Below are 27,849 nucleotides of genomic sequence, written 5' to 3'. Positions count from 1 at the left end.
ATCTTGCATCATCATTGCATGTTGGGATAGGTGTTCCATGTGATGTTGTGGAGGTTGTTTCGTCCACATAATACTTTCATTTTCTCAAAAACTCGCAAATTTATCACCTCTAAATTAATACCGTCTCGAGTCTGTTCAACTAGTGATCATATTTTGGAACCTGCCATGGCTGCTGGAGGTACAGAGTACCATGATTTTCCGAAAGAGGAAGAGAAGATTTTGGAACTTTGGGATAAATTAGATGCTTTTCAGTCCTGTTTGCGCCAATCCAAGGACAGGCCAAGGTTTGTAATATCGCTATTTAATTTTTGAGAGTATGAATAATCATTATTTGTGTCAGGAACTTGTCCTAATTAATTGATTGTTAATTTATGGAAGAGTGGAGCCTGGGTCCTAAAGGGGAAACAGTGGGGGAAAGTCGAACATTTATTGGTTGGCATTGTTCACCAGGCCATACATTCATCCAACAGAAGTATGTTGATCCAACGTCATCCAAGATGGGGTGCTAAATATTTAACACATACATTCAACTTTTGTTGGATAGCAATGCTGGATATGACTCTAATGCATGATCAAAAGTGCCCATCCCTCCCCTCCCTGGTCATTTGACGGCCTCCTGATTTTCACCTCTCAATACTATCGCTTTGTGTGAATGATTGATTAACTGCATTTGAAGAGGGCATAAATGAGATAGTAGATCAGATCCACAGAATGAACAGTCAATGCCACAGTTTGGTGTTAGTGAGCTTTCATCAGATAAAAAGGCTGGATAAAAAAAAAAAGTCATTGTCTTTTTTTACTGCACCTTTGGGTATTTGACCAGCTTTTTTACCCCTGCACTTATGCATGGCCAATATTTTCATGTTTCATGAGGGAGGCAGCATGACTGAGTGGTTAGGGCGCCAGACTTGAAATCTGGAGGTCCCGTGTTCAAGTCCCGCTCTGACCGCTAGATGAAGTTGTTTCTCGGTAGCCCCAAGTTCAACTCCTTGGCCGCGCTTGTAAATAGCCAGCTGGTCTGCCTCTTGCCAGTTGGGATTTTTAACCATGTTATTTTCAATCTAAATTATTTTTTTTTGAAGTTATTTCACTCACTATTTCTTTGTGACACTTGTGCTATTAACACTACTGAGGGTAAATAAAAGTTATTATTAATAATTATCATTATTGTCCATAATATTCACTTGAGATTTACAATACTATTTACAAGGCTAAAAAGTTAAAAAAATATATTTTAAAAACCAAATGTTTTTGACTGATCATGACTTGATTAGGCGAAAATTTGTTTTTAACATTTTCTTTTTTCTGTTTCTACAAGGAGGGTCCATCTAGAATTGACGGGCATTGACTTTGACATTGTGAAAGGACATGCAAATATTCGTTAAAAACCTTGAGGACATAATTTTATTTCTTAGTTTTTCTTATTTTTCTTGGTAGCCTTCCATTTGTTGTTGATTTTTATTTGTCCTGAAGATTTTTTAACTTTGTAAATATTATTGATCGATCAACGTCTTCAAAAAGTTTTTGTATGGATATTCTTAGCATGAACTGCAGAATTATGAAGCATTTTTCCTTCTTTTTGCGATACCGATATTTTTATCACCTTTCTGTATTTGTTGTTTGTTTTTCTACTAATAAAATGTTTTTTTGTTTGTTTTTCTACTAATAAAATGTTTTTATTATTAATTTTATTAAAAAAATTAAATTATTATTATTATTATTATTATTATTATTATTATTATTATTATGGTAGCAGAGTTCTCAACTGGATGTTAAAATTAGTTAAAAAGCTGCACAGGATGCACAGCGTAACCTGTGAGCCTAGGAGTTAAAAAAAGGATATAATCTTATTATAAAAATGTGGATAATAACAAGGATGTGGAAGGAGAGTGAAGAGAACTCACAAAACCTTTTGATGCTTATAAAGGAAAGCCAGAAAATGATCTCAGTTTGTTTGATAAACCAATATTTAAACAAAGTATACATTGCCTTTATATATGTCCAAGCTTACATAATAATAAATTGGAATTATAGTTCTTGAAATTTTGTAGCCATAATATGTTCTTCCTGTATTAAGTAAGTATTTTTACCGCATGATTATTTAGGTACAGTTTCTATGATGGACCTCCCTTTGCCACTGGTTTGCCCCATTATGGGCACATTCTTGCAGGAACCATTAAGGTAAGCAATAAAGCACTGGCACACCTCAAGCAACTTTTTAAGTGAACTTAAATTGTCCTTGGCAATAAAAGAAACTTACTGGTTGTCCTTTGTCGTAGAGGCTTAATACTGCTATTTAACCAGTAACTTAAATGTACAGTGTACATTTACAATATTTATAATGTTGTAAAATAATGTTATTTTGTATACATGTATTTATGTGTGTTAAAGAATTTTTATTTGTTGCTGTGTTTGTCGGATTGTGTGAAGCTGTGAGCACTGTGAGTTTCAGAATTAACATCAAAGAATAATTAATTAAACTGCCAAAAAATAATTATTAATTTGTCAAGGTATATGCATCTGTATACTGGTCTAGATTTCTTGGGTAAAACATTCTCAGACTGTTTGTCCATGTGCTTTTTTATTCACCCTAAGGTGCTTACACCAGTATAATAACTGAGTTACTTTTCTGATGAAGTTTACGTTTTGGAACAAAACTGGGCGACATGTCCTATACAGCATACCTTTGCAGATAATTTTGAATAAACTGTCACTGAAGAAAAATGTTCTATTTGACACTTATTCTCACTGCTATTTTGTTTATTCTGATTTTCGAATTACTTAGTCTCATGCTAGTCTATCTGTTGTGTGCGAAAGCCACTTGGCAGGTTCATCGTGGTAAACAAATTATTTGTTATATCATATGTGTTGACAGGACATTGTCACAAGATTTGCCCATCAGTCTGGTTACCATGTTGAGAGGCGGTTTGGATGGGATTGTCATGGCCTTCCAGTGGTATGATACTTTCTTTGCTTTACAATTCACTGCAATCCAGTTGTTGATCACTTCTTTTTGCAGAATATGTTTGATATGTTTGATCTGCTACATAACTGTTTTTCTCTCTTTCCATAGGAGTATGAAATTGATCAGAAGCTGGGTATCAAGGTCAGTCATTACAATTAATGATCTAGGTGGTCTAAAATTTGGAATCAGCATTACAATATTATTTACTAGGGCCCTCTACAGGTGTTTATGTTTTGCAAAAAGAATCGGAAGGGATCTGAAGTTTTTCCAATTAGTTAGTTAGATAAATAGAGAAAAGGATATTTAACAAATTGACTTCAGTTTTTTATGCGTCTGTCCTCTTATTGATGGTAAATTGCGTCATAACATTGTCAAAGTTGCTGTGGAAATCAGGAGCCGCAGGCGAGTGATTTCCACAGCAAACTTTGACAATGTTATGACGCAATTTATCATCAATAAGAGGACAGACGCATTAAAAACTGAAGTCAATTTGTTTTTTACAATAACATGAATCCGAAAATGGTTAATTACCAGGTTAAAATGAGGGGAAAAGACACAGTAAACAGCCGTAAACGTGGATTTTACTCAAATTGACGCGAACATTGTCAATAGCTTTTCTCGCTTTCTGATTGGCTACTTACAACAGTCAATAAAATTTCATTGGTTAAAAAGTTGACAGTTTGACAGTTGAAGGTTGAAGTAATGAAGTTTGCGGCTTGCATAAATTAGAATTCTCACTTGCTGCAAAAAATCAATCTGAATCAAATTCACACTGCGAAAACATTTTCATTGATTCGAAAACACGAACACTTGAGCTTCACCGATGTGGCATGAATTGAAAATTCCACCGAGTGAGGCATTTGGAGCCATCACAGAGACTGTACTCGTCGAAGCAAAGTTGGGCCGGGCAGATAGTTGAGCGGTGATGGCATTCGGAACTGGAGCTTGACCGTTCTGCAGGGCTGTTGACAGAATGTCGGAGCAGTTTTTGAGCTGGCTTGTAGACGGTCGTCGGTTGTAGCTAGCCAAGCTTTGCTCGCTAACATGGCCTGAAATACTCATTATGTGACGAGCTGGAATGCAGGAATCCGACCACAACGTAATGGCGGTTGCTCGTATACAGTGGTTTGTGTACGTCTTCGAGAGGTTAGCTCCAAGGGAGATTTCTCTCATGATCTTTGACAGTCGGTTGACACCTAGTGGCTTGTTTTCATACCACACTGCATCAGAAAACCGGAATTTCGCATCTGACCTGGGCTTCTGGAAAAAAGCTTCTTGCTTCCAGGGCTGCAAATAACTAACGGGCAGGCGCCGGTCACGTTGTCCGGTCAAACAAGTGTTTGCTCGAACACTACCCGTTTTTGGCCGGTCAAATTTTAACAGTCTTAACTCTTGCGATAGTGAACCCAGATTGCACAGTAATCCTTTTATAACTAAAAAACAACAGAATCCAAGTCGGTTTGGCAATAAAAATAACAAGTTAATAGTTTTACTACTCTTTACTGCAGAAGCAGCCTCGCATTCAGTACGTGGAATGGTTACGCAAGATACAACCGCAATTGTCCGTTTTACTTTAAATCTGGCAAAATCACTTATAATTAAATATTACACTTTGGCAATCGCCACATCATTTCTACAAATAGAAAATTTCTCTGAAAGAGTCGGTAAAGGACCGGACAAGATGTCCGGCAATCCAAGGATTTGTCCGGTCAATACCCAATTTTGACCGGACATTGTCCGTTGACCGGCCGTTATTTGCAGCCCTGTGCTTCGGATTTAGCTTGCTTGCGTACAGTTGAAAACATGAAAATGCGTCGCCATCTTGGCCAAGGCTGTATAGGCGAGTTTGCCTTTCCTCGCAGGTCTTCTCATTGAATCCACCCTGGTGGTTCTTTGTCAGCTCGTCATGAGACATCGTTATGAAATCGTTTCCATCAGCATCCTTGGCAAACTTGAAGCTGTCGCGGCGAAGTGAACGCTGGCCTTCGCAACCACGACGACACCAGTAAAGGGTTACGTAAAACCAAACTTTGCGAAGCAGGCCGTCAGGAGTGTGTGGACTCATGAAAGGGCTGTTATTAATCTTGATCAGATCTGCAGATTCAATAACTGCCTTATGCTGGAGTTTTCTTTTCCCTCTCGTCGCAGTGCCTTTAATTTGCTCTCCAGCATTTTGTTGCTACGGCTGAAAGCTGGATTACGCGTAATTTTTACCGACCGGTTGTTGGCGTTGAAGTGCCGTTCAACAGAGTTACGGAAGCCAAGAAGCGACGACCTGCTGTACTCTTCACCTGTTTTGGTGCGGGCCTCAGCATAAAACCGTCGAAGGCTTTCGTCTAGCTCTTCTTCACTCATTTCGAGCAAGGTTTTGTTTATTTCTCGCTCAAAGCACCAATCTGGAAATTAAACGGAAGGTGAGAAACTTACGTTTTCCAGGGAACAACAAGAATTCTAGCCGCAAATATTTGAAAGAAACTAGACTGTCATAATTGTTATCGCGTGTCTTTACCTTCAAACATCTTTACAAACCACTTTGTATTTGGTTTAGAGCCTTTGGACTCCGCGTTTGCAACAATATCTTGTAGGTCGTCTCCGCTTAATTTTGGAAACCTAGTTGTTGTTTCAATTGCCTCGTTTACTTGAGCTTCTGCACAGGAGAGAAGTTCCGTATCTGACAATTCTATCTCTTTTTCCCAGTTAGGGAGAGTGTCATCTAGAAAACTAAAGTGGAAAACATTAAAGTCCGGCGTATCGCCCTCCATCTTGTTACTTCAAAAGTTGCACAGATTTTCGCATTAATTAAAATTTCATCTGTCTGTACTCTTATTGATGATAAAAATTAGCCAATGAACGCACGCGAATTTAGACAGTTATTGTAAAAAAATTTATTGAACTTTGTCATGTCATCACCAGTAATTTAAATTTACTTGGAGATTTTGGAGAAATATCTAAGTGCGGATATATTTTTGGTTTTCAGAGTCCAGATGATGTTGCTAAAATGGGGATAGCAAACTACAACCAAGAATGCCGAAAAATTGTGATGCGTTATTCCAATGAATGGGAGGTAGACTTAAGATGTTGATGTTTTCAGTGTGAAATGTACTGTCACGATTGTATAAAATTAAGGTGAACTGGCATGTAACAGAGCTTGAATGTGCAGTCTACTCTACTCTACACTTATTTTATTATGTACCTTCCACCAGTCAGTATTAATTTAGTTGTCTTCAAATAACAATCATTTTATAACTAGTCCTCTACTATTTGTTTGTTACTTTGTTTTTCAGTTTTGTTGTCTTTGGTTGTCTTCATAATGTTTCCAGTTGAGATTATCGAACTTTAATTTGTAAATATACAAAGTCATGTAGCAATTGAAGGGCTGCCTGGAAAAAAGCCCTAAGTGAGTTCTGATAAATAGCTAGTCGAGATTCTCCTTCCAAATTTCATTGTATTTGCTTGTGAAACAAAAGGAGAATTTGACCTTACATCAAAAGTCACTTAGGGCCTTATTCCACGCACCCCTCCAATTGATAATGTCAGTGATTGTTACTTACTAAGTTTAAATACTGTCATGTTTCAGTTCATTGTAAAGAGGATGGGACGATGGATTGATTTTGGAAATGATTACAAAACACTCTACCCATGGTTTATGGAATCTGTTTGGTATGTTTTTGAGAATTTGAATTACTGAAATTGACTAACACAAGTTGGTATGAATTACATGTAGCTGGCTTAGGGGCAAACTGGAGTGCTGCACCGAGAGAGTTCATCCACAAGCGAGATGATCGGTACCATAGCATGCAGGGGTTTCATTAAGACTTTGAACAGGCAGGCAAAAGATAATTACCCCCAGGCGAGAAAGTTTAGTTGGGTATGTTATTTTATGGAAACAGTCGGTTTAGATGTTAAAGTCAACCAGACAAAGTTGTGCGTACAGATGGTCATTATGCCCCGTGCCCATCCCTCAATGAAACCCCTGCACATGTGCTATAATCTAAACTTTTTCTAGGAAGGAAGTCTGGATGTAATATATCAAACACAAGAAAGCCTGTTTCATCAGATATCCAAACACTGAGAAGTAGGTTGAAAAAACGAGGCGCAGCCGAGTTTTTTCAAACGACTGCAAGGTGTTTGGATATTTGATGAAACACGCTTTCGAGTGTTTGGGATGGCTTCTCAAGTGATCAATAATTCTTGGAGAAATTCAAGGCTAAAGCTGCTGAAATTTTATGGTAATTAGGAACACATATCCAAACCACGTTCACGATAGTGATTTTCTTTGTTTTCTCTTGATGAGTTAGTAATGAGTTTGAGAAGGCCTGTGGATAGTTGACTCAGTTTTTTGTGTAAAATTTGGTTGATGGAAATTGTGATAATAATATGCCTTCAATAATAGGATGAAAGGGTGTTGGTATCCCCAGATGGGTGGTCTGCGGCCCACGTAGAACTTGCCCTGATTTTTGTGTCCCTTAAGAGATAAAGAGATATCCTGGATCGACAGGGTACAGTGTACATTAAAATAATGTGCCTGATATGTCTATCATGTATAATGGCTACTTCTGAACAAGAAGCATTTTGGTAAGCAGACTTACATTTTCAAAGTTTTCCGAAATTGCCCTAGTTGCTTCATGTATTCCAAGTAATGAAAACTATTTTTTTATAGGTGGACATTCAAACAGCTGTTTGATAAAGGACTGGTTTACAGAGGATTCAAGGTACAGTACTTTATCATACAACTGTACATGTATGTTAAACAAAATAACCTGAGATAACTCCTTTGGTGCAGAATGAAATAATGTTATAATATTGCAAGACAAGGTTCTTCTGTGTACAGTACATGAATTTAATGTTTGTGACATTAATACCAGATGCTAGATAGTGACAATGGTTAGCAGCCTGTTTAAGGCTTTTCATGCTTGAAGAGCTTCACCATTTAAATGTGCCACTTTTGATTTGTATGCTTTGCCCAGTAGTATAACAGCTGTTTTTATTGAGTTTGACATTACGAGAATCCACTGGTAAATTTGCCTTTTTTGACCTTGTTAACTTCATAAAAATAAATAAATAAATAGGAAAAACATTATGATTTTCTTTGAACACACCCAGTTTACTGTATTTGGAGTGTACATATTGATTATATAGCCTTAAATTAAGGAGCAAAGATATTAATGACCTCAAAAGCAAATCATTCACAAGCAACTGAAAGCTGAGTAGAAGGAATTAGAGAATTGATCAACTGAAGATTCTTTGAAATCCAAGACTTTCAACTTAGTAGAAACAAAGAGCAATTCATTGGAGGAACAAATCAACTTATAATGCCTTGCTTTGAAATCAGTGAAATGCCTTATGACGGTGCGTCCTAATACCAACTGAAGGTAATTTTGTGCAGTTTATGACTATGCAGGAAATCTTAGCAAGAGATACTGGAATCCAAAAAGAAAATTAAAACCTAGCAAAGATCTGCTCTTCCTGAATAGTTATAAATCATGCAGAAATATATTTGTTGGAAGGCACTTAGTTAGATCTAGTTGTGTGCTATTCCAAACAAATTTAGTATCCCCCATATACAGAATACTGACATTAATAAGAATTATACCTTTTTCTTCAGGTTATGCCATACTCTACAAGGTGCAGTACTCCTCTGTCAAACTTTGAATCCAACCAAAACTACAAAGAAACTATGGATCCATCTGGTAAGGAGGCCTTTTTACGTTGAACTTTTCTTTCTTCCAGTACAAAAGAGTGTGGCTTGTTTAAGACACAGTTTGCTCATATGAATGGTATAGAGTATGTGCACGGCGGCCATGTTGGAGGACTAAAACAATAGAAGATATTTGCATGAAAATAAAATTTATTTCCTAAAGGAAAATCATTGTATTGTTTCGGTCCTCCAACATGGCCGTCGTGCACACACTCTATTGGCATGAAATATGGTTTGCAAAGTCAATCTCTAAGGGCCTCTTCATATGAGCTCGGTAACCGGGCTGGCCCGGTAGGCAGGACCAATTTTGTCTTCTGTTCATATGGGAAATTCAATCCTGGTTACCGAGATAAAAAATGTCCAAAAGGCCCCCAAAATACCTGTGGAACTGCGTTCCGACTTGTCAGCGATCTTACAAGCCATGTGCAGTTGAAAATGTTTTGTCCTGGACTGTACCGGTTTCCAGGCTAGAGTGTTCACATGGGAAAAATTTCCAGCTCAGTTACTGAGATATCAGTCACAAAAACCAAGATCTCGGTAACCAGGCCAACCCACGTTCTCATATGAACACATCAAAATTTTTGTAAAGAAAAGAGTGGCGAGCCAGCCCGGTTGACCGGGCTCATATGAAGAGGCCCTAAGCCATGACTTGCATATTATACCAGCATCAATAATTATTGTTAATTAAAAGCATTTACAGTATGATTATTTTCACCCTATTCTCTCTCAAACAAAGAAAATGTTCCCAATGCTGTGACAATGAACCACATTTTTATAATCAATATTTAGTTATGACCTCATGTGGTAATAAGAGAAACATGGTAAATGTGCTTTATTATATTGATTAAGTGTTTATCAATTTGTATCCCTTTGTTTTGTGGTAGTTATTGTTCACTTTCCCTTGGATGAAAACCCTGATGTCAGTATGATTGCATGGACCACCACTCCCTGGACTCTTCCCAGTAACCTTGCTCTTGTTGTTAATCCTGCCATGGACTATGTTAAAGTCAAAGGTATTCTGAATTATTATTTTATAAGTCATTACTAACAGTAGAAACATGCGTATACGTATAAGTGGACACTTGGTAAAATTGAAGAACAGCTCCCCCACAAATTATTCTAATCACCTTGCACCTTCTGCACCTTTATTTGCACAATTGAATATCCTAGATATTTTTAAAGTGAATTCCCTTTATATTGCAAAATTTATGTTTTCCTATCACCAACGTTTGCTGCCTTCGCCCTTTTTAAATTTATTTCCGACTGGTGGTCAAATTCACAATTATGATACTAGAACCTCAGCTCATTTTCGACCTCACACCTACCGAACTAATATCAAGCAATTTACTATACTCTATAGAGGGCCAAAAATATGGAATGCTTTGCCATTATCAATTACGTCTTCCCCTAGTCTATCCACCTTCAAAAGAAAGCTTCTTGATTTCCTCAGTTAATTGCATGAAACGTCGGACTCTGTTATGTCTTTATAGTCTTATCACCGTATGTTAAAAAATCTCAATACAATGTCTTTACTGGTCTTAAAGTCCTAACATATCTCCGAGGAGACCTCTCAGTATAAGCCCGGGGGTTTCCTGAGGTCTCCTCACCACTTCTTACTTCTTCTTTTACTATTATTATTTACTCTAAACTTATGTACAATCCTAGTCTATTATTCATTGTAACTTTCTATGTTTGTATGGTGAATAAATAAATAAATAAATAAATAAATAAATAAATAAATAAATAAATAAATCTGTGGGCAGAATGCCAAGGCCAGTACATTGTCACTGAAGACCAGTGAACTATTGGTCTTCTGACAGTCTGCCAACCGATTACCAACTGGTAACTGGCAAGATAAAATGAAGCAATAAATTAAATTGACTGTCAGATTTATAACTCAGAAAATAATAGCCAAGCAGCTCATAAAGCAACAATGCAACAGTGCTTGTCCTATGTTGTTTCGGTCCTATTCATCCAACTGTACTTTAATATTTTCACCTCTACATTTCCATAAAATTAAACAGAATCCATCATATCCTCCATCAGTCTTGCACACAAATAACATGAGCTTCACACAAGTGTCATGCATGGTGGCTCCATGGATAATAATATGGTAGCCGAGTTGTGATTCCTTGAGAAATGCTGATGTCACAAAACTCACCTCCCCAGTGCAAGTTTGCAGACATTCTTTTCTCAGTGGGTGAAACATGAGCAAGAAAAGGCATCTGCTCTTGCAGACTATACAGCATGCTTGGTAAAGGAGCGCATCTGTTACAGTCAGAAATTGCGAGACACCCATCAGGATTTTATTATATTCCTTACCAAAAATTTCCATTAAATGTTTTACTTCCAGAAAATGAAACAAACAAAGTTTATATTATGATGGAAGCCAGGCTGGAAGCTCTTTTTAAGAAACCTGAAGAGTATACCATATTGGAAAGGTGAGTAGTATTTTTTTGTTGGTCGCTGAAAGAACAAAAATAATACCACACTGCTTTGTTACTGTTCTACTCAGACAGGTATAGCCAAAATTCACATTAAAAATTAGTAAGCAATACTTCTAACGTTGTCTTTTATGAGGTGATATGCACCTGTCCATATTATAAAACTTGATCATACTTCTGATAATGCAGTTTTAACCATGTTAACTTTATACCATGTCTGTAAATAGCACACAGAAAATCATCTTCTGATCATTCTTGCAAAATAGAATCTGAAAAAACTAGCAATATTTCTTGGTTGTCTTTAATAATTCAAAAAAATAATTCCACCATCACTTGTTAGATATGCCAACTCAGCACTATGCACATTGTTGGATATCTATCATTTCATTCTTTTAATATTACTTTGTGCAAAATTGCGCATTCTTGCAATATTGATTTTGTTAAATGTACTGTGTGAAATTCCATGAGCTTACATGCAATGTGCAAGGAAATGAGTAAAAACTAGGAGTTGAGAAGATGTGACAGACATTGTTAGAATTTTGAATGGTTCAAATAAAAACAACTCCATTTCAGGAATGCCGATGTGCTTAAAACATTATTGGTTCAAGGGAAAGAGGAACATGAAATTTGCAAACTTTAATTTAGACAATAATTAGAATATTGAACTTATTCATTGTTTTCCCACTGGAATTCTTAAAGGAATTCCTTAGAACAAAAAACATTGCATTCCCTCAAGCTTTGCGAATAAAGGAAATGATGCTCAAGGGAATGTTAACCCTACATGTATGTACATGTAGACTGGGCTTTTTTTTTTTTGTCTTCTGGGGCCAGGGGGATGGATTCCACCACCCACCCCCCCATTACTTCACAAGTATAAAAGCTATGACAGTTAGAGGATAGATAGTACACCCAAAGATGTTTCCTCCAAGGTCTGCAATTCAAATTCATGATGTCATATGACGTGACAATTACATCATGCTTGGCAAATGGTGGTTAGAAACTGTAGTCTTGGATTTCTGGATTTTCTCAAAACTTCAGGAAAATGCCAAAATTGAACGGAAAGTAGTCAAAACCAATAATTAATAATAAAAGAACACCGATACGAGCTAAAAACCTAAATAAACTGACGGAAAGAAATTAATTTAAGATAATTTTTTTCATTTTAAAAAGGGATTTTCCATTTTCTGAAAAAACTGCCCGTCAAAAATTGGTTGTCATGGTAATATTAAAGTCAATCAACAATAACTAACCATATCAAACTATTTCTAGATAAATTTCTGAAAAAGTCCTTTGGCTAATTAAAAGTTTCAGGGCATTTACTCAAAATAAAGAAAAAGTCATAAGGTTCAAAGTCGCCACAGGCAGAATCCCCTCCTCCCTCCCCCGGTTTAGATAGGGTTAACGTGGTCAGATCTGTAGTGGTACAATATTAAGGCTTGCGGACTTTGACTGTAGACAGCTTTGGCAAGTGCATGATCATTGCCAAATATTGTTCTTTTGAATGTGAGTTCATCATTTGTAGGAAGTAAAATCACAGACACATCCAGGGCTGCAGGTCTGTTGTTTGGAAAGGAGTGAGTTATAGTTTTTTTGTATTTGTGCAGATTTAAAGGAGCAACACTGGAAGGGAAGACCTACCAACCGCTGTTCACTTACTTTCAAGATGTGAGTGTAAATTGATCTAGTATGTTTATAGAGCTTATCAGTGAGAGGTTTTCACAATACATAAGGGGGTTTAGTTCCTAAAGAAACCATGTTGCTGCGTCGGTGGGGAGTGGAAATGAATATTTGGTTTTGTCAACTTAGTTGATTACTGGTAAGTTGACCACTGTAAAAAGATTTCAATTCCAACATTTTAAGCGTTAGCCCTTTGTAACATCTGATATTGTGTCATTGTGGTTTTAGAATTTAGAGATGTTATTGGAGATAGTGAGTATTAAAGGGATGGCAATATTGTGGAAGCAATTGTTTGGTTTTAACAACTTACAGTTGTCAGTAGTTGATAACCAAATGTAATTTGGCCACTGTAATCAGTAAAGAGATTCAAGCATCAATTATATTGTTAGTCCTTTGTCTAACACTCAAAATGTCAGCTTTTGAATCTCTTTCTGGTGTCCAAGTTACCTTTAGTTATTAACTGAACTTAGCCAAGTTTATTCCAAAGACTTGTCAGTTGTTACCAAATTATGTTCACTGGAAACTGTTAGTCATATTTGAAATTCCTAACAGAAAGAGAGAATAAATTGCAAATGGAGTATACATGAATTAGAGTGCATTTTTCTTAAATTATTTTACAACCATGCAGATATGTTAACTGCAACGCTCATGAATAATATTTACAATTAGATCTGAATGTGATTTATGTATAAATTAATTTATTAACGGTACTTTTATTTAATATAAATAAATTAATATATTATTAAATAAATATGTTTTTAGTCACTGCTTCTTTTACACTTGTGATGACTTTGTCATATTGGCTTCATACCAGTCCATATTCATGTTAATGCCTAATAAGCCTTTTTTAAATTTTTGACTGACATGGTTTTGCTTGATTAGTTTAAGGCTGTTGGAGCTTTCAGAGTGTTAGCTGATGGATATGTGACAGATGAGAGTGGTACAGGTGTGGTACATTCTGCACCAGCCTTTGGTGAGGTTAGACTTTTCTTTCACGTAGTAACACTGTCTAGCACACCAAAACAGATTGGTGTTCATATATTCTCTAATAATATAATATGGCTAGCCAGTTAACAGATCTTGATTAATAAAAGTTACCTTCTACCTTCAGGATGATTACAGAGTGTGCTTGGCCAATGGAATCCTACAGAAAGGAAGCAAGCTACCGTGTCCAGTAGATGCCAGTGGAGCATTCACTGATCAGGTGTCAGATTTTCAAGGACAGCATGTCAAGGTGAGTGATTAGCAGTTTACTGTAAGTTCTAGTATCAGTCACAGCCATAATGATTAAAAAACACCGTAAAATCCTATGATAGGAAATAAATTAAGTGCAGAAAATAAATTCTCTTCCAAATAACTTTTTTAGGCCAAGAACTTTGCAAGGACTCCAGGCCCATTTATCTTTAGTTAAAAGTGTTTTCACTAATTTGCTGCATATTAACAAAAAAATATTATTCTCTAGATAGGACCCAGTTGTTCATGATAAAGCTGGATTGGAATTTATTTTTGTAGTAAATTTCAACAGAAAATCAAGGGTGGATGTTTTGAACATCCTTTATACATAGAGTTAGCATGTATTGCTTTTCAAACAGCTGCATGAATCCAGAAGGTTTCCTGTTGCTATCTGAGATCTTTACAGTGAGATAACACATCCTTGAGTGAGCATTTTCCAACATGGACTGAACCTGACTGTTTTGAAAAACAGAGTCACTCCTGTTGTCCAATAGTAGGAATCAGCCCACCACATGCATATATGCAATTATGTTTTGTTCAACAACAGGATGCCGATAAACAGATCATGAAATGGCTTAAACAACATGGCAGACTAGTGCACCAAAGCACTCACAAACACAGCTACCCTTTCTGTTGGAGGTATGCACATGTGTGCTGAATGTTTGATTGATTTGTCATAAAATTGCAAGTTAATATTGACATAATGTCTGCCTTGTAGCATGTCCCTTGTAGTATTCTCATGACATAAAATTTGTTACAGCAGCAAATTGTCAGTTCAATGCTGGTTGCACACTGAAAAAATTATTAGTCTGCCTTGTTTTTTTTTTCTCAGCTCAGTGGTTTCCAAGAGAAAAAGTTTCCTTACCAATACATAGAAATTTCATGGAAACAGGTTTTGACAAATCTTGTGTGATATCAGTTGTAACAATAAAATATCAAATGCGATCATTTTGTTGAATTTCATGTGTTTGGATCTCCCATTTTATTGTGTTCATGGCTAAAGCAAGGAGAATAAACAAAAGATTGTCAGCTGAAAGACTTCAACTCTGCATGTTACTCTGCCTAACAATTTTTTCCAAGGATTTTATAGAATTAATCAGGTGGGGTTGTTTTGTTTCAGTCACTGTTTTGACTATGTTACCTTCCGACATTGCTGGTTATAGCATTTTTATGTCATGTGCACACACAGGCTATTAATGATAAATTACATTTAAAACAAAATAATTTAAACTAAGAATCTTTGGTATTGAAGGGAATTAAAACTCAGTGTTTGTGCTCAGTTGTAAGTTGTGTGTTGTCTTCTCTAGGTCTGATACGCCACTCATTTACAAGGCTGTTCCAGGTTGGTTTATTCACGTTGAATCCATTGTTGACAAGCTTTTAACCAATAACAAGAAGTCTTACTGGTAAGCAGTAATTTTTATTAATTTACAGTTATCGTGATTTCTTGCCACTGTCAGATGACATAACCACAACTACCAGAGCATTGGACCAAATTATCAGTTGAGAATCGTTTCAAGCTAAACTGCCTTTAGTTAGTAGATTTATGAACCTTCTTACTTTTACCAGGAACTTTTTGCACAGTGTTTTGACCACTTTTAACAAATTTCCCTGATGGTTATACCAAATGGTCACTTATTTAAAGAAAAACTCAACAAAATTCTTCGACTTGCTCGAAGCTTTTCAAACCATGTTTTTCCCACATTTCTTTCAAAAAGGGTTACTTAGATTGAAATACTTTGGTGGCAGGCCCATCTCCTTTTGTTAACTCTGTCTATTGTAAGGACAGTTTCTTTGTGTATAGCCCTGTGATCTCTCTAAACAGTGTATCATTTTATCTTGGCAGGGTTCCAGAATTTGTACAGGAAAAGCGTTTTCACAATTGGCTTGAAAATGCGCATGACTGGAATGTGTCACGGAATCGCTACTGGGGTACACCAATCCCTCTGTGGGTCAGTGAGGATTATGAAGAGGTATGTTTGAAGGACACCAGTTTAGAAAAAAATGGACACTTTCAGGATCTTTTCTTGAACATTTATTAACTCTAGACTTTCTTATACATCATTCATGGACTTCACTAATAACACTGATTTGTGCATCAATCTCATTGCGGTTATGTACAGTACTGAAAGCATAATGGTTTTTTGGTCATGTGTCCTTACAAGTTAATTAATTAATTAATTAATTAATAAGTTTTATTTTAAACTAATGTAAGAGCTGATAGTGACACAGGAATACTCAGAAAAAGAAAATCGAAGTTCTTCCAACAGGAGCTGAACCTATGACTCTCCAATTATGACTAGTTCAGATGCTCTACCACTGAGCTACAGGAGACTCGTAACATAGGCCATTAAACTAGGTTCATGTGACAAACATCCTGCATACTGCTAGGATTTGAATGTCATTGAATGGTATATGTGAAAGAAATGTGATGTTATGTAATATAAGAGCTGTTGCCAAAGTAGCTGAGTGAGTGTTTCTTTTATCTTCCCATTAGGTGGTTTGTGTTGGATCCATTGACGAGTTGGCAGAGTTGTCAGGAGTCAGAGTTGACGATCTTCACAGAGAAAGGTGCATACTGAATTTGAAAATCAGACTTTCTGAATTTAATAATAATAATAATAATAATAATAATAATAATAATAATTTATAATTAATTATTATTATGATTGTTATTATTATAAATATATTGTAAAATAGCTTTCATTACTTGCATTCAGGATAGCGCACTCCTGACTCTCTGTGCTACACAAAATCTGTTCATGCTTAATAATACTCAAGCAGTTGGCGCTAGTTTAGCCCACACCTTTCACCCAAAGTTATGTAACAGTTGCGCAAATAAAAATAAAAGCATGATGAAGTTGTGTGCCATTCAAAAGTAACATATCACAAAGCATGTTTTGCAATATGCGCAAGAAATGATTAGACTAAGTGTACACCCATCCTGTTTGTGTACTAACATTGCGTTGTTTGTTTTGTAGTGTGGATAACATCACCATCCCATCCAAAACAAACAGGGGAGTTTTGAAGAGAGTTCCTGAAGTGTTTGACTGCTGGTTTGAAAGTGGAAGGTACAAACAATACTCATTAACAACCACATCACTAAGTGGAAGTTGGGTGCCTGCGATATCCAGAGCTTCCACTATTGGCAGCCAGCTCCTAGATTGAGACCCCTCCAAGGGCTGGCAAATCCTGGCAAACCAGCCATGAGCCCCCAGGCCCTCGAGGGAGGACAGGCACCCGTCACACTGATAAAACAGTGGACAACGACAGAGGGGGGAGGGGAGGGGGAAAAACAGACGCTTGCGGGCGCTAAAAAACCACTACGCAAATGCTGGCTAGGCCTACACAGAAAGAACATCGTATATTCTGTGAGCACGTGGACTCCTGGCGCATGCGCCCAAAGAGACACCACTCTTCACGGAGCAACACTTGTGGTCTTTGTTGTTAACTCCATGAAATTGCATTTAACTACATATAATAATTTATTATTAAAGTCATGAAATTATGAGTTTGATGGTGGATTTTAGTCATGAAGGTAAAAAACAGTGAACAGCAAAATTAAAGCCTTTTTTCACTACTTTCTGCATTTAGAATTGATCCTCTTGTTTTTCTTTTAAAGTTTCATACTGAGCCTGTTTAAGTATAATTTTGGGGAAAACCCATACAACCTGTAGAGAATTTAAATCTTTACTCTCTAACACTCACTGAGCAATTCACTCAGCAACTTTTTGCTCTTTTCACTTTGAAGTTAGCTTGAGTTACTTTTGACTTATTTCCATGACCCCAAGGGGGAAATGGGCTGCATTTGCAGTTAGTTGGTTGAGTAAATTAGCTGCTAATTGTATTTCATACCTCTCCTCCTTCCATTTCCACTTGATGTAATTACTGTATGCAAGGCCCATGAGAGTCTGTCTGATTACAAGAGAATGACCTAATACATTATCGGTATTTTATATTTGCAGTATGCCTTATGCACAGGTCCACTACCCGTTTGAAAACCAAAAGGAATTTGAAAGATCATTTCCAGCTGATTTCATTGCCGAAGGAATTGATCAGACAAGAGGATGGTGAGATTGCTGAACGAAAATTCATGTTGTTTGCTTTTCTGATAGACTGAGCAAGTTCTTTATTAATAATTATTGTCTCTTTTGTGATGGGTTTTTTTCTTTTTTCAAGGTTTTACACTCTGTTAGTGATTTCAACTGCTTTGTTTGATGAACCACCATTCAAGAATCTTATTGTCAATGGACTAGTTCTTGCTGCGTGAGTATGATGCTTTAAAGTTGATTACAGCCCTTATTTTTTGGGCAAAGGTTGCTTTACTTTACACATGCCATTTTTTAACTTCTACCAAATTTTGTCAAGCCTCACCAGACTTAAATACCAATGTTGGGAATGAACTGCCTGGTAGCTTGACAAAAAAATTGTCTGTATAAATATGGACAGAGTAAACATCAGTCAGTTAAAATTTTGTTCAATTTGCTCAGAGATAAAATTAAGGGAAATGATTTGTGAACATTTTATTTCTTTTAAAGTGCAGATATTTGTTAGGTGTGATTTTTAGCAGAGAAAAATACATGTAAAATTGGTTAGACTCTCATTGGTAACAGTAGTATGTTGCTGGGCAAGATTTTCTTAAGAAGACTGCCAGCTTCAGCATCTAACAACTCTTTCTTTACACTTGTTGTTATTGACAGGGATGGTGCAAAAATGAGTAAGAGAAAAAAGAACTACCCTGATCCAATGGAAATTGTTGGCAAGTATGGAGCTGATGCTTTGAGGTGAGTACACAGAGTGTTTTTTACTGGTAATGTAAAATTTTAATTATAGCCCAAAAGGAGGGTTTGTAGGATTTTCGTGCAGTTAGTATCATGTATGAAACAGCGAAAGGCTATAAAAAAAGGCTTGTGATCATGCATGGATGTCACTACAACTATCTTGACAGGCAACATTTTCAGTCTCTTTGTAACCTTACAGCAATTACTGTACCATGGCGAATCCCCCAAATCCTAGTTTTTGCCTTGCAGCTTGTCAAATGCTATTTTCAGTTATCAAGGTTGCCTGATAATAGTGAACACAAGACTGAACAAAATTGTCAGAATGCTAAGAAAATGCTGGACCATAAGTTTGTGGGGAGAAGAAGCAGTGTATTCAGTCTGTAATACATTTAAATATCTTATAAATTTTAGGTTGTACCTGATCAACTCTCCAGTGGTCAGAGCAGAAACACTTAAGTTCCAGGAGAAAGGAGTGAAGGATATCATTAAAGATGTATTTTTACCCTGGTACAATGCACACAGGTTTCTTGTACAGAACATACAACAGATGGAGAGGGTAAGCCTAACTGACTAAAACCCATTCATAAAAATCTTGGAGCATGACTGGTTGTCACCAGCAACATAAGCATTAGCATAAACATATGTGAATGACACAAGCAGATGCAGAAAAATCTTGATCTCATCAGCTTATTGCACAGCACTTACATGTGTGCAGCTTATACCAATAGCTGTCCCTGCTAAGACTAGCTGTGTTTATTTTTGCTTGTGAAAAGGAGCCTTTATATTTTAAAGCAATAGAACAGCTGCTCCAGCTACTCCTATTTCAATCATTATGAGGACATTCAACTCATTTGCTTCATTTATATGTTTCCTAGAATAGTTTTGTTCTTTTTTCCTTTTATGCGAAAAACGTTATTCATTCTCTTTTCTCCACTACAGGAAGGACTAAAGTTCGTTCATGATGAGTCACTTTTGTTGAACTTGGAAAACACACTTGATCGGTGGATTTTGTCATTTACCCAGAGTTTAGTTCTGTTTGTCAAGCAAGAGATGGCCGGTAAGTTCAGGAGCATAAACACTGATGAAAGTGTTATGTACATGTATGTAATGGTGAATGTTGTGGTTCCACTGAGGCGGGGATGGGATGATTCCTCATTCAAACCCCTTGGCATTTTTGGTGGGATAAAATGATTTGGCTCATATTTGCTTACAATGACTATCAATGCATGGACAAATTAGATTTGCAGATTTGTTTGTTGTAACTGGCATGTCCAAATTTCCTACATCTTATAAGTCCTTGCATGTGATCATCACCACTCAATGGTTAAGGCATCTTATGTTTGTACTAACTTTGTTTTGCTTACTTAGCATATCGTCTGTACACTGTTGTTCCTCGACTGGTCAAATTCATCGACTATCTGACTAATGTGTATGTGAGAATGAACAGGAAACGTCTCAGGGTAAGAAGCCAGTTTTACAGGTTACTAACAGTATCTCTACACACCTTTTTAAATACTCACTACTATTCATTAAAGTTTAGAAACCAATGCCAGGCCAATATGTTTTATAGGGTACTGTTTAATGTATTAAGGTTACCCTATACCTTCAGGGGTGCCTCGCATTTAAGCGATGTAGCGCGTCCAGTTTAAACTGTAGGTACCTGAACCCCTATATCAAATTAAAGCTTATAGAGCTGGCTATCACACTATACCAAGAAGTTTGAAATAAAATGAATTGTCAAGTTTTTCACGACCTCTAAATGCGAGCGTCCTAATCACCTTTTTAAAGCTACAAGTCAAAGCGAATTCTGTTTTTCGCTAATTTAATTTGCTCCTCAGTTTCCGGACCCAAAGCGCTAAATAAACGTGTCTGCGTTTTGCATATTCAATCGCAATGAAAAGTTATAGAGCATTTTCGAAATAGGATGAAAAAAATGTAGAGTGATCGTACAAAAGTCGCTCTCGGAGAAAAAACATTTTAAAAGAAGAAATTCGCAGACACGTTTATGTTGTTTATATGTTACTGTCCCAAATTTGAGGGCAAACGAACAAATTCCTTTTGAGTTTAAGCTCTTTGAAGGGGCTCCACCAAGTGAAAAAAGTTGATTCGAGAAAACAGGGCTAAAAATTCGGCAATTCATTTTATTTCAAAATTCTTGGTTTAGTCTGATCGCCAGCTCTATAAGCTTTAATTTGATATAAGGGTTCAGGTATCTACAGTTTAAACCGGACGCGCTACATCGCTTGGACACGAGACACCTCTGTAGACACCTCTGAAGGTATAGGGGAACCTTAAATATTTTCCCTAGATATGAGGGAACAAGAATTTCTTTTCTTAATTAAAATTGAGTGGTTGTTAGATCAGGGCAGCAGGGATGGCGCAGTGTTGACAGCACTTGCCTCCCACCAGTGTGGTTCAGGTTCGTTTCCCGGACTCGGTGTCACATGTGGGTTGAGTTTGTTGCTGGTTCTCGTCCTTGCTCCAAGAAGTTTTTCTCTGGCTTTCCCCTCTCCTCAAAAACCAACTTTTCCAAATTCCAATTCAATCTAAAAAGTGTCCCCAAATTAGTGCTCTGCGCTGAATACATTGTATTTTTTATTTTATTGGATTAATGTTTTAATGATGTCTTAACAGGGCGACTGTGGAGTTAAAGATCAACAAGAAGCACTTCAAACACTGTTCAGTGTCATCTTTTCCATGACCACATTGATGGTATGATGGGACATCTTTTCTTGTATAATTTAAGATGGATCAAATTCCTTATCAATTTTTCTTCCCCGTATTTGGGGTGAATAAAAGTGCCAAAAAATTTCACTTCCGGTTGGATACAATACCGTCCAAGATGGGAAACCAGGGATAGTAGGGCTGTGACCTCAATAAGGGAAAGCTAGTCGCGCAATTTCTCTATTACTCAGTTGTTTTTCGCGTGCAGAGGAAGAAAACTATGTGGACGAGAATATGAATGTGATTGTTGAATACTGAAAATGAAACAACTGAGGAATAGGGAAACCGCGAGACTAAGCATTCCTGTATTGACGTCACAGCCCTAATGATCCCAGTCTCTTGCCTTCCATGAAGTAAAATTTGACGCTTTTATACTCCTCAAACATGGGGAAGAAAAGTTGATGGACTTTTTTTTCTTTTCGATTTTCATACGAGAATAACATTAACATTTGATCAATCAAATAAAAAAATAAAAGCATATATACTTTAATTTTATAGATTAGATAGTTTTTTATATATATTTAATAAATCTGATTAACCTTGCTAACAACTAACCTCAGTGACGGATGAATATGCTTACTTCAGCAATTATAAATATGTTGCTTGGCAGTGAACAGCAGATAACAGAGAATCCAATATATTAATTCCACAAAGCTTATCTGTATCAGATTGTTCTTCTAGTTCAATATTAGCTTTGTTGCATCACTGAGTAAAGTCCAGAAAGAATACAAGGTGCTTTGAAATGGAACATACTTGCACAGAACACCAATATTTTATTATTGCAAAGCTCATGTTTGTATCTTTTTTCCAATTACTTTTGTGTTGCCTTTCAGGCATCATTCACTCCCTTTCTCACAGAACACACTTACCAAGGCATGCGTCCTTACATACCAGAAAGTATGAACTCAGGACAAACAGAGAGTGTTCACTACTTGATGATCCCTGAGGCCAGGTAATACTTTGACAATTATAATAATTGTATTGTTACTAAGTAAACATTTTTCACTTTAATTTTAAAGGCAAAAAAACTTGTAAAAACATTTATATATAAAAAGAAAGAAACACATAACGTTTTCGACTATTTGGTTATCTTCGGAAATGTTGGGTGATTCCTTTTTTAAAAACATTTTTATAAGTTTTTTAGCCTTTAAAATTTTCCATAATTGTATTATTGATTCTAAATCTTTGGTCCAAACCAGGTGTTACCGTTACACTGATATTTACAGTGTACATTTCAGACCTGCAATTGTATTCTAAGACTCAGAATTCTACTGAATTCTGATGGAGTTCACTTCTTATCCCTACATATATACCTGTGGCCAAGTTTATTAATATGTATTTCTATATACCCACCTCTACCAAATTTTCCTTTTCTACCTTAGCTTTTAATAACTTTTCTCAGTTTTTTCAGTTTCAGTTTGCAGTTGCTGCATAGTTGAACGAGCCACTAATCCGTCATCTTTGTTCTTGTTTTTATTTTCAGGGAAGATCTGATTCACAAAGAAATTGAGAGGAGAGTGGCTTTAATGCAAACTGTAATTGAGCTTGGTCGAGTTGTAAGGGAAAGAAAGACTCTGCCTTTAAAGGTAGGGATCCTTCAGTTGATTTCCAATAGTTAGATCTCTCCACAGAAAAGTTAGATTGCTCCATGTTATACCTAAGTTTAAATTAACATACTTAATAAAGGATAATCTCCATCAAGATTTTGACTTTAAGTTTAGCCCAAGTGTACTGCTAGTCTCCCATGCAGTCGTTTTTAGGGAACTATTTAAACAGTTGTGTTTTCTTTATGGGTGTCTTCTCGTTGTTTTATTTCCCCAGTATCCCCTCCCTGAGCTTGTTGTGATTCATCAAGAGCAACAGAGCATTGAGGATGTGCTTTCTCTTGAAACCTACATAAAACAGGTATGAAACAGTACAATCAATTTTTACCAGTCTTACAGTCAGTTTAGTTCATACAATATATGTAAATTTGTAAAATTCAGTGTCTTACGTGAAACAAAATTACAGTGCGACGAACTCAACCGGGGCAACCGAAAAAACCGACACTTTGAAATTTAAAGAAGCCCCGGTTGAGTTCGTTGCACTGTAAGTGCAACATGAAATGGAATTCGTCTTGTATTTACTTTGTCCTCAGGAGTTGAATGTGAGGAAGATCACTGTATCATCTGACAAAGACAAGTTTGGTGTGCGACTCAGGGCTGAGCCAGATAACCAGGCCTTGGGTCGGAGACTCAAAGGCGCCTTCAAACAAGTGTCTCAGGAGATCAAAGGTATCGTATCTGAACCTTGTATATACGTATTTAGGCGAGTTTTTGCGCCTTGGCGCATGCCTGATTTTGACTAGTAAGTGAACTGACAGATATTGATGGATGAGGTAATTGGATTAACTGAAAATTGTTGGGCGGAAATCAATCGAAGCGGGGTTCTTACGGCAGGCGTTCCCTCTCCCCTCTCCTCAGTGCCCCCTCCCGCTTCCCTGGCTCCCTCTTCCCCTTCCCCGATTACGCCGGCCAGGCAGGCTAGTATATACGTGAACATATTGCATGCACTCTTTCTTTTGTTTTTGTTTTTTTTTTAATTGTGTGTTTCTTGTAAGCATTAATACGGCTGATGATTTTTACAGGTTTATCAGATGAGCAAATTCAGGTTTTTCAGGAAAAAGGAGAACTGATGGTGGCTGGTCACGTGCTATCTGGTACAGACTTGAGGGTGAGTGGATCCCTCGCCCTAACCTCCTGTGGGTGGGTGGGAGGGGAATGAATGCCACAATTCTGCAGTGGGCGCTTCAACACGCGAAAAAGAACTCATGGAACATTTACCACCGTAGAGTCTGTATATACAAATGCATTGGTTTCTGAAAACCTTGGTATCCCTTATACTCGTATCATTTTTGTGATATCAACAGGTTATGTACTCATTTGATCAGAACGGATCGACTCCTTCAGCTTATGAAGCACATTCAGATGGCGAGGTCAGCACAACTCTGTTTTTATTTTGAGAGAGTTTGCTTTACTATTTGTATGTAATGTGAAGTTTGTAAACGGTGTATGCGTGTGTGTTTCTATTCAGGTACTAATTCTGTTAGACACCACTCCGGATGAAGCTTTACTTTCAGAGGGTGTGGCCAGGGAAGTCGTCAACCGTATTCAGAAACTACGCAAGAAGGTAGTGTCAATTTTACGCAGGCAATTAAGTTATGATAACCTTGTGTCGAAATATTCAGTGGTCTTTTGTTAATCATGGAGACTCCTCTCCTGTTAGTGCCATTGCCCAAGCTGTAGTCTCGGCGACATCAGTCGAACCTCGCTGTACGACTGCCTACTCTTGGGTCTGTGCAAAAGTTCGCACAGTCACACACTATTTCCAGTTTAAAAGTCTTGTTAATCCGACCACTCTGTTTATACGGCCATCTTTTATCGGATGTTTCTTTTAGTACAGTGTTGTTCATATTCGCATTGCCAGTCGCACAAAAGTTTTCATTTTAAAACATTTTTTTGACATTTTTGTTGGGCTTCGTTTGAATTGTCCAATTAACAAAGACATTGAGAGGCGGAGTCGCTTGACAACTCTGCCTGCAACTGATGTATATTCTGATTGGCCAGTTGGAAGGGCAGTCATCAAAAAGTTGTCACAAGCTAATGCAAAACATTGCACGGTGAACGGTTTGGAGCATTGTAACTGAGGTGTTCAAAGTGTTTCGCTCGGCCTGTCACTAACAGCTCATTTGTCATTTATCAGGCCAAACTGCAGCCGAGTGATGACATCACCATTGTGTTTGATGTCACACAAGGAGCCCCGGATGCGGTCAAAACGTTGACTGACGTCATCAGGACACACAAAGATTACATTGAAGACAACGTGAAGCAACCACTCGTGCCCAGTACCCAAGCACCTTCCTTGTATGAGATCATCCACGAAACAACAGAGGTATTATACTCCTGACATCCCAGACGTATTGTTCTTTTGTAAGGCGTTCGTGTTAGTTTTGTACTCATTTATTTCGATGGTCATATTTTTTTTGCAGGTTAAAGGTGTGGTTCTTGATCTCAAATTGCTGCGGGGTCATCAAGGCTCTGGAGTGAATCCAGGCGTGGGGCAAGGATCTCCTTTCTGCAACGTGCAACTTTGCGGAGGAGCGAAGCCTCTTCAGGGAACTGTTCTGCTGGAGAATCCCCGCGGAACAGCAGACATGACTCTTGATCAGCTGAAGCGACAGGTACAACATGTTCTGTTTGTAGCACTTTTTTCAGGATGATATTTAACTCAAGGAGATACGATGTGCGACATACCCTTTCGAATGTCTCTCCCTTTCATTACTCTGACAGCATCTTAGCTGTTTCGTAACACAATGAAAACTTGATAGTACAACCGCTGATGAGTTCTAAACAAGTTGCCTTACTAACGCGGTGGTTGCATTAAACAGCCTTCAGTTTCGGATAAGGAAATGATTGTATACGCTTTCCAGGTAAATGGCCATAAAGCAAAAATTGTTTTACTTCCACGCTGTGTTCGCCAACGAACAGTCCCTATTTTCGGTCAGCGATAATCGAGAGAGGAACCTCGCGCGAGAGAAGGTCACTAGGGGGCCCTGAAAGCGAGGCAGCGGGGAGGAGACGTAGAGAGACATTGGTCACGCGCGTGTTGTATCGCTAAGCAGAAGGAGGGACTGTTTTTAGTTAAACGTTGGACTGATTGACTGTGATAGAGCGGTTTCCAATTGAGTGTCGAAAGTGATTTCGCGTTTGCTTTGTTTTTGCATAACTACGCTCTGTGATTGGTTAACAAAGCTCGCGCTACTGTCTCAACCAATGGGAATCCAAACCAAAACCAATCGTGTTTTCGCCACACGCTTTTTCCCGCGCTTGACGCCAGTTACATATATTTGCTTCTAATTCTGATTGGCTCGTTGTGTTGTGTACATCTGTTGCGATTGGCCAAAGTAATTACTTTAGTTTTGGTCTCACGACAATCAATTGGAAACCGCTCTAAGAACCCAAGCAACGCTTTTAACTTCCCTCGGATACCAACCGACCATTCATGCGTTCTTTGTACGTGTCCCTTTTGAAAGGCGGCGATGAGCTCGAATGTTAAATGTTAAATTTGGTTTCAAAACTTTTCCAAATACAACAGCTCTAATTATTGAAGAATTAGAATATTGTAGTTCATTAATGCTTTGGAGTATTTGGAGTATCTTTACACTGTAGCCTGATGTCCTGTGGTTTTTTTTTTTTTTTTTTTTGATTATAACAGGTGGCCGTCATGTTCAATCAGCATGAGAATGCTTTAAAACTCTCTTTGTCAGCCACATGCGACTCAGGTAAGCCTGACGGACCTGTTGACAAACAAAGCCACCTTGAACATTACAAAGAAAGAGGTGGGTGACAGGGTAGGTTGGGGTTGAAGTTGATCATTAGAGCAACAATGATCTGCAGTTCTTCAAGGGTTGTTCTGTAAAGCAGTGTTTCCTTAGTAAATTTATTTTCAGTTCATAGTTCACTTGCTGTGCTGCGGATCCACAAATCGTGAACATTTTCATTATTCTGAAACAGCGAAAAGAGCAGACGAATTATTTTCAGAAAATAGTCAAGTGGTTTGTTCACTGTCCGTTTCTTTCCATTTCCAGCAGATTCGGCTTTTATTGGATAGTCGGTTTAGTTTCCCTCATAGGATCATTCCTCGCTCCCCTTCAGTACCCTTTAGAGAGAATTTGCAAGCTATGAAAAAACTATCAGTATGCCTATAATATTTGCAGTGAATGTCACTAATACAAATATTTTTTTCTTATTTTCTTTTTTACAGTTCTCACCAACCAAGATGTTTCCAAATTAAACGGCTCTCATCTGTACGCCTTCGTTAAGAGTTGACGGACTTCTCATTGTTGACTCTGCAGTGAAGAGCGTGAACATGTTGGGCCCAGTTTAGTTTTCTAACGTCTTCATTAAGTTGGAAATTGTTTTGGAGCATTCTTGACATGGTGCATCAAGATTTTTCAATAAACCGCTCTCTCAGCACCGAAACAAATTCCAACTGATCTCCGGTCCTATCGGCGTTACTGAAAGTTAACTTTTATTCTATATATTTCCTACGGGAGAGTTTACATATAGTTTAGTATTCCATGCTCCTTTTGTAAATGGTGAAAGGAATTCGTCGCCATCTAGGAACTTATTTAAGTAGCTAGTAGAAATTAAACAAATGCAATTTGCAGCAGTTTGGTCTGAGAACACAATGTGTTAGCGTTAAATTTTATTTAAAATTGGGGAGAAACTTAGCTCGCACAGTGCAGTCATTATTGACTTTATTAAAAGGAGAGCAAACTATTCTTGA

At 37.4% G+C, this 27,849-nt stretch overlaps 1 protein-coding gene and 1 pseudogene across 1 annotated transcript; one reads left to right on the top strand and one right to left on the bottom strand.

Moving 5' to 3' along the window:
• Positions 1 to 6: 6 nt before the first annotated feature.
• On the top strand, positions 7 to 27,849 carry LOC146457861 (isoleucine--tRNA ligase, cytoplasmic-like). Its single transcript, XM_085091458.1, has 36 exons — positions 7 to 284; positions 2,106 to 2,181; positions 2,876 to 2,956; positions 3,074 to 3,106; positions 5,943 to 6,029; positions 6,543 to 6,625; positions 7,626 to 7,677; positions 8,571 to 8,655; positions 9,548 to 9,676; positions 11,017 to 11,104; positions 12,712 to 12,772; positions 13,667 to 13,762; positions 13,896 to 14,018; positions 14,565 to 14,656; positions 15,325 to 15,423; positions 15,864 to 15,990; positions 16,515 to 16,588; positions 16,999 to 17,088; positions 17,983 to 18,087; positions 18,197 to 18,283; positions 18,718 to 18,801; positions 19,210 to 19,354; positions 19,738 to 19,855; positions 20,167 to 20,258; positions 21,433 to 21,510; positions 22,356 to 22,474; positions 23,006 to 23,108; positions 23,344 to 23,427; positions 23,660 to 23,795; positions 24,149 to 24,234; positions 24,431 to 24,496; positions 24,595 to 24,690; positions 25,264 to 25,452; positions 25,550 to 25,741; positions 26,776 to 26,842; positions 27,325 to 27,849. Exons 1-36 carry the CDS (start codon positions 43 to 45, stop codon positions 27,387 to 27,389), a joined length of 3,630 nt encoding a protein of 1,209 aa, XP_084947584.1. The 5' UTR covers positions 7 to 42; the 3' UTR covers positions 27,390 to 27,849.
• Positions 3,752 to 5,854, bottom strand: LOC146457862 (uncharacterized; annotated as a pseudogene).

The sequence above is a fragment of the Pavona decussata genome, unplaced genomic scaffold (genome assembly GCF_977016875.1).
Source record: "Pavona decussata unplaced genomic scaffold, jaPavDecu1.1 SCAFFOLD_237, whole genome shotgun sequence".
NCBI lineage: Eukaryota > Metazoa > Cnidaria > Anthozoa > Scleractinia > Agariciidae > Pavona > Pavona decussata.
The sequence above is the reverse complement of the archived record's forward strand: the minus strand, read 5'-3'. Positions and strand labels throughout refer to the sequence as shown.

Coding starts and splice junctions, on each gene's coding strand:
- LOC146457861 (XM_085091458.1), top strand. CDS start 43: ATGTTGTGGAGGTTGTTTCGTCCACATAATACTTTCATTTTCTCAAAA. Junction 6,030..6,542: donor GTTATTCCAATGAATGGGAG/GTAGACTTAAGA, acceptor GTCATGTTTCAG/TTCATTGTAAAGAGGATGGG. Junction 22,475..23,005: donor TTGATGATCCCTGAGGCCAG/GTAATACTTTGA, acceptor TTTTATTTTCAG/GGAAGATCTGATTCACAAAG.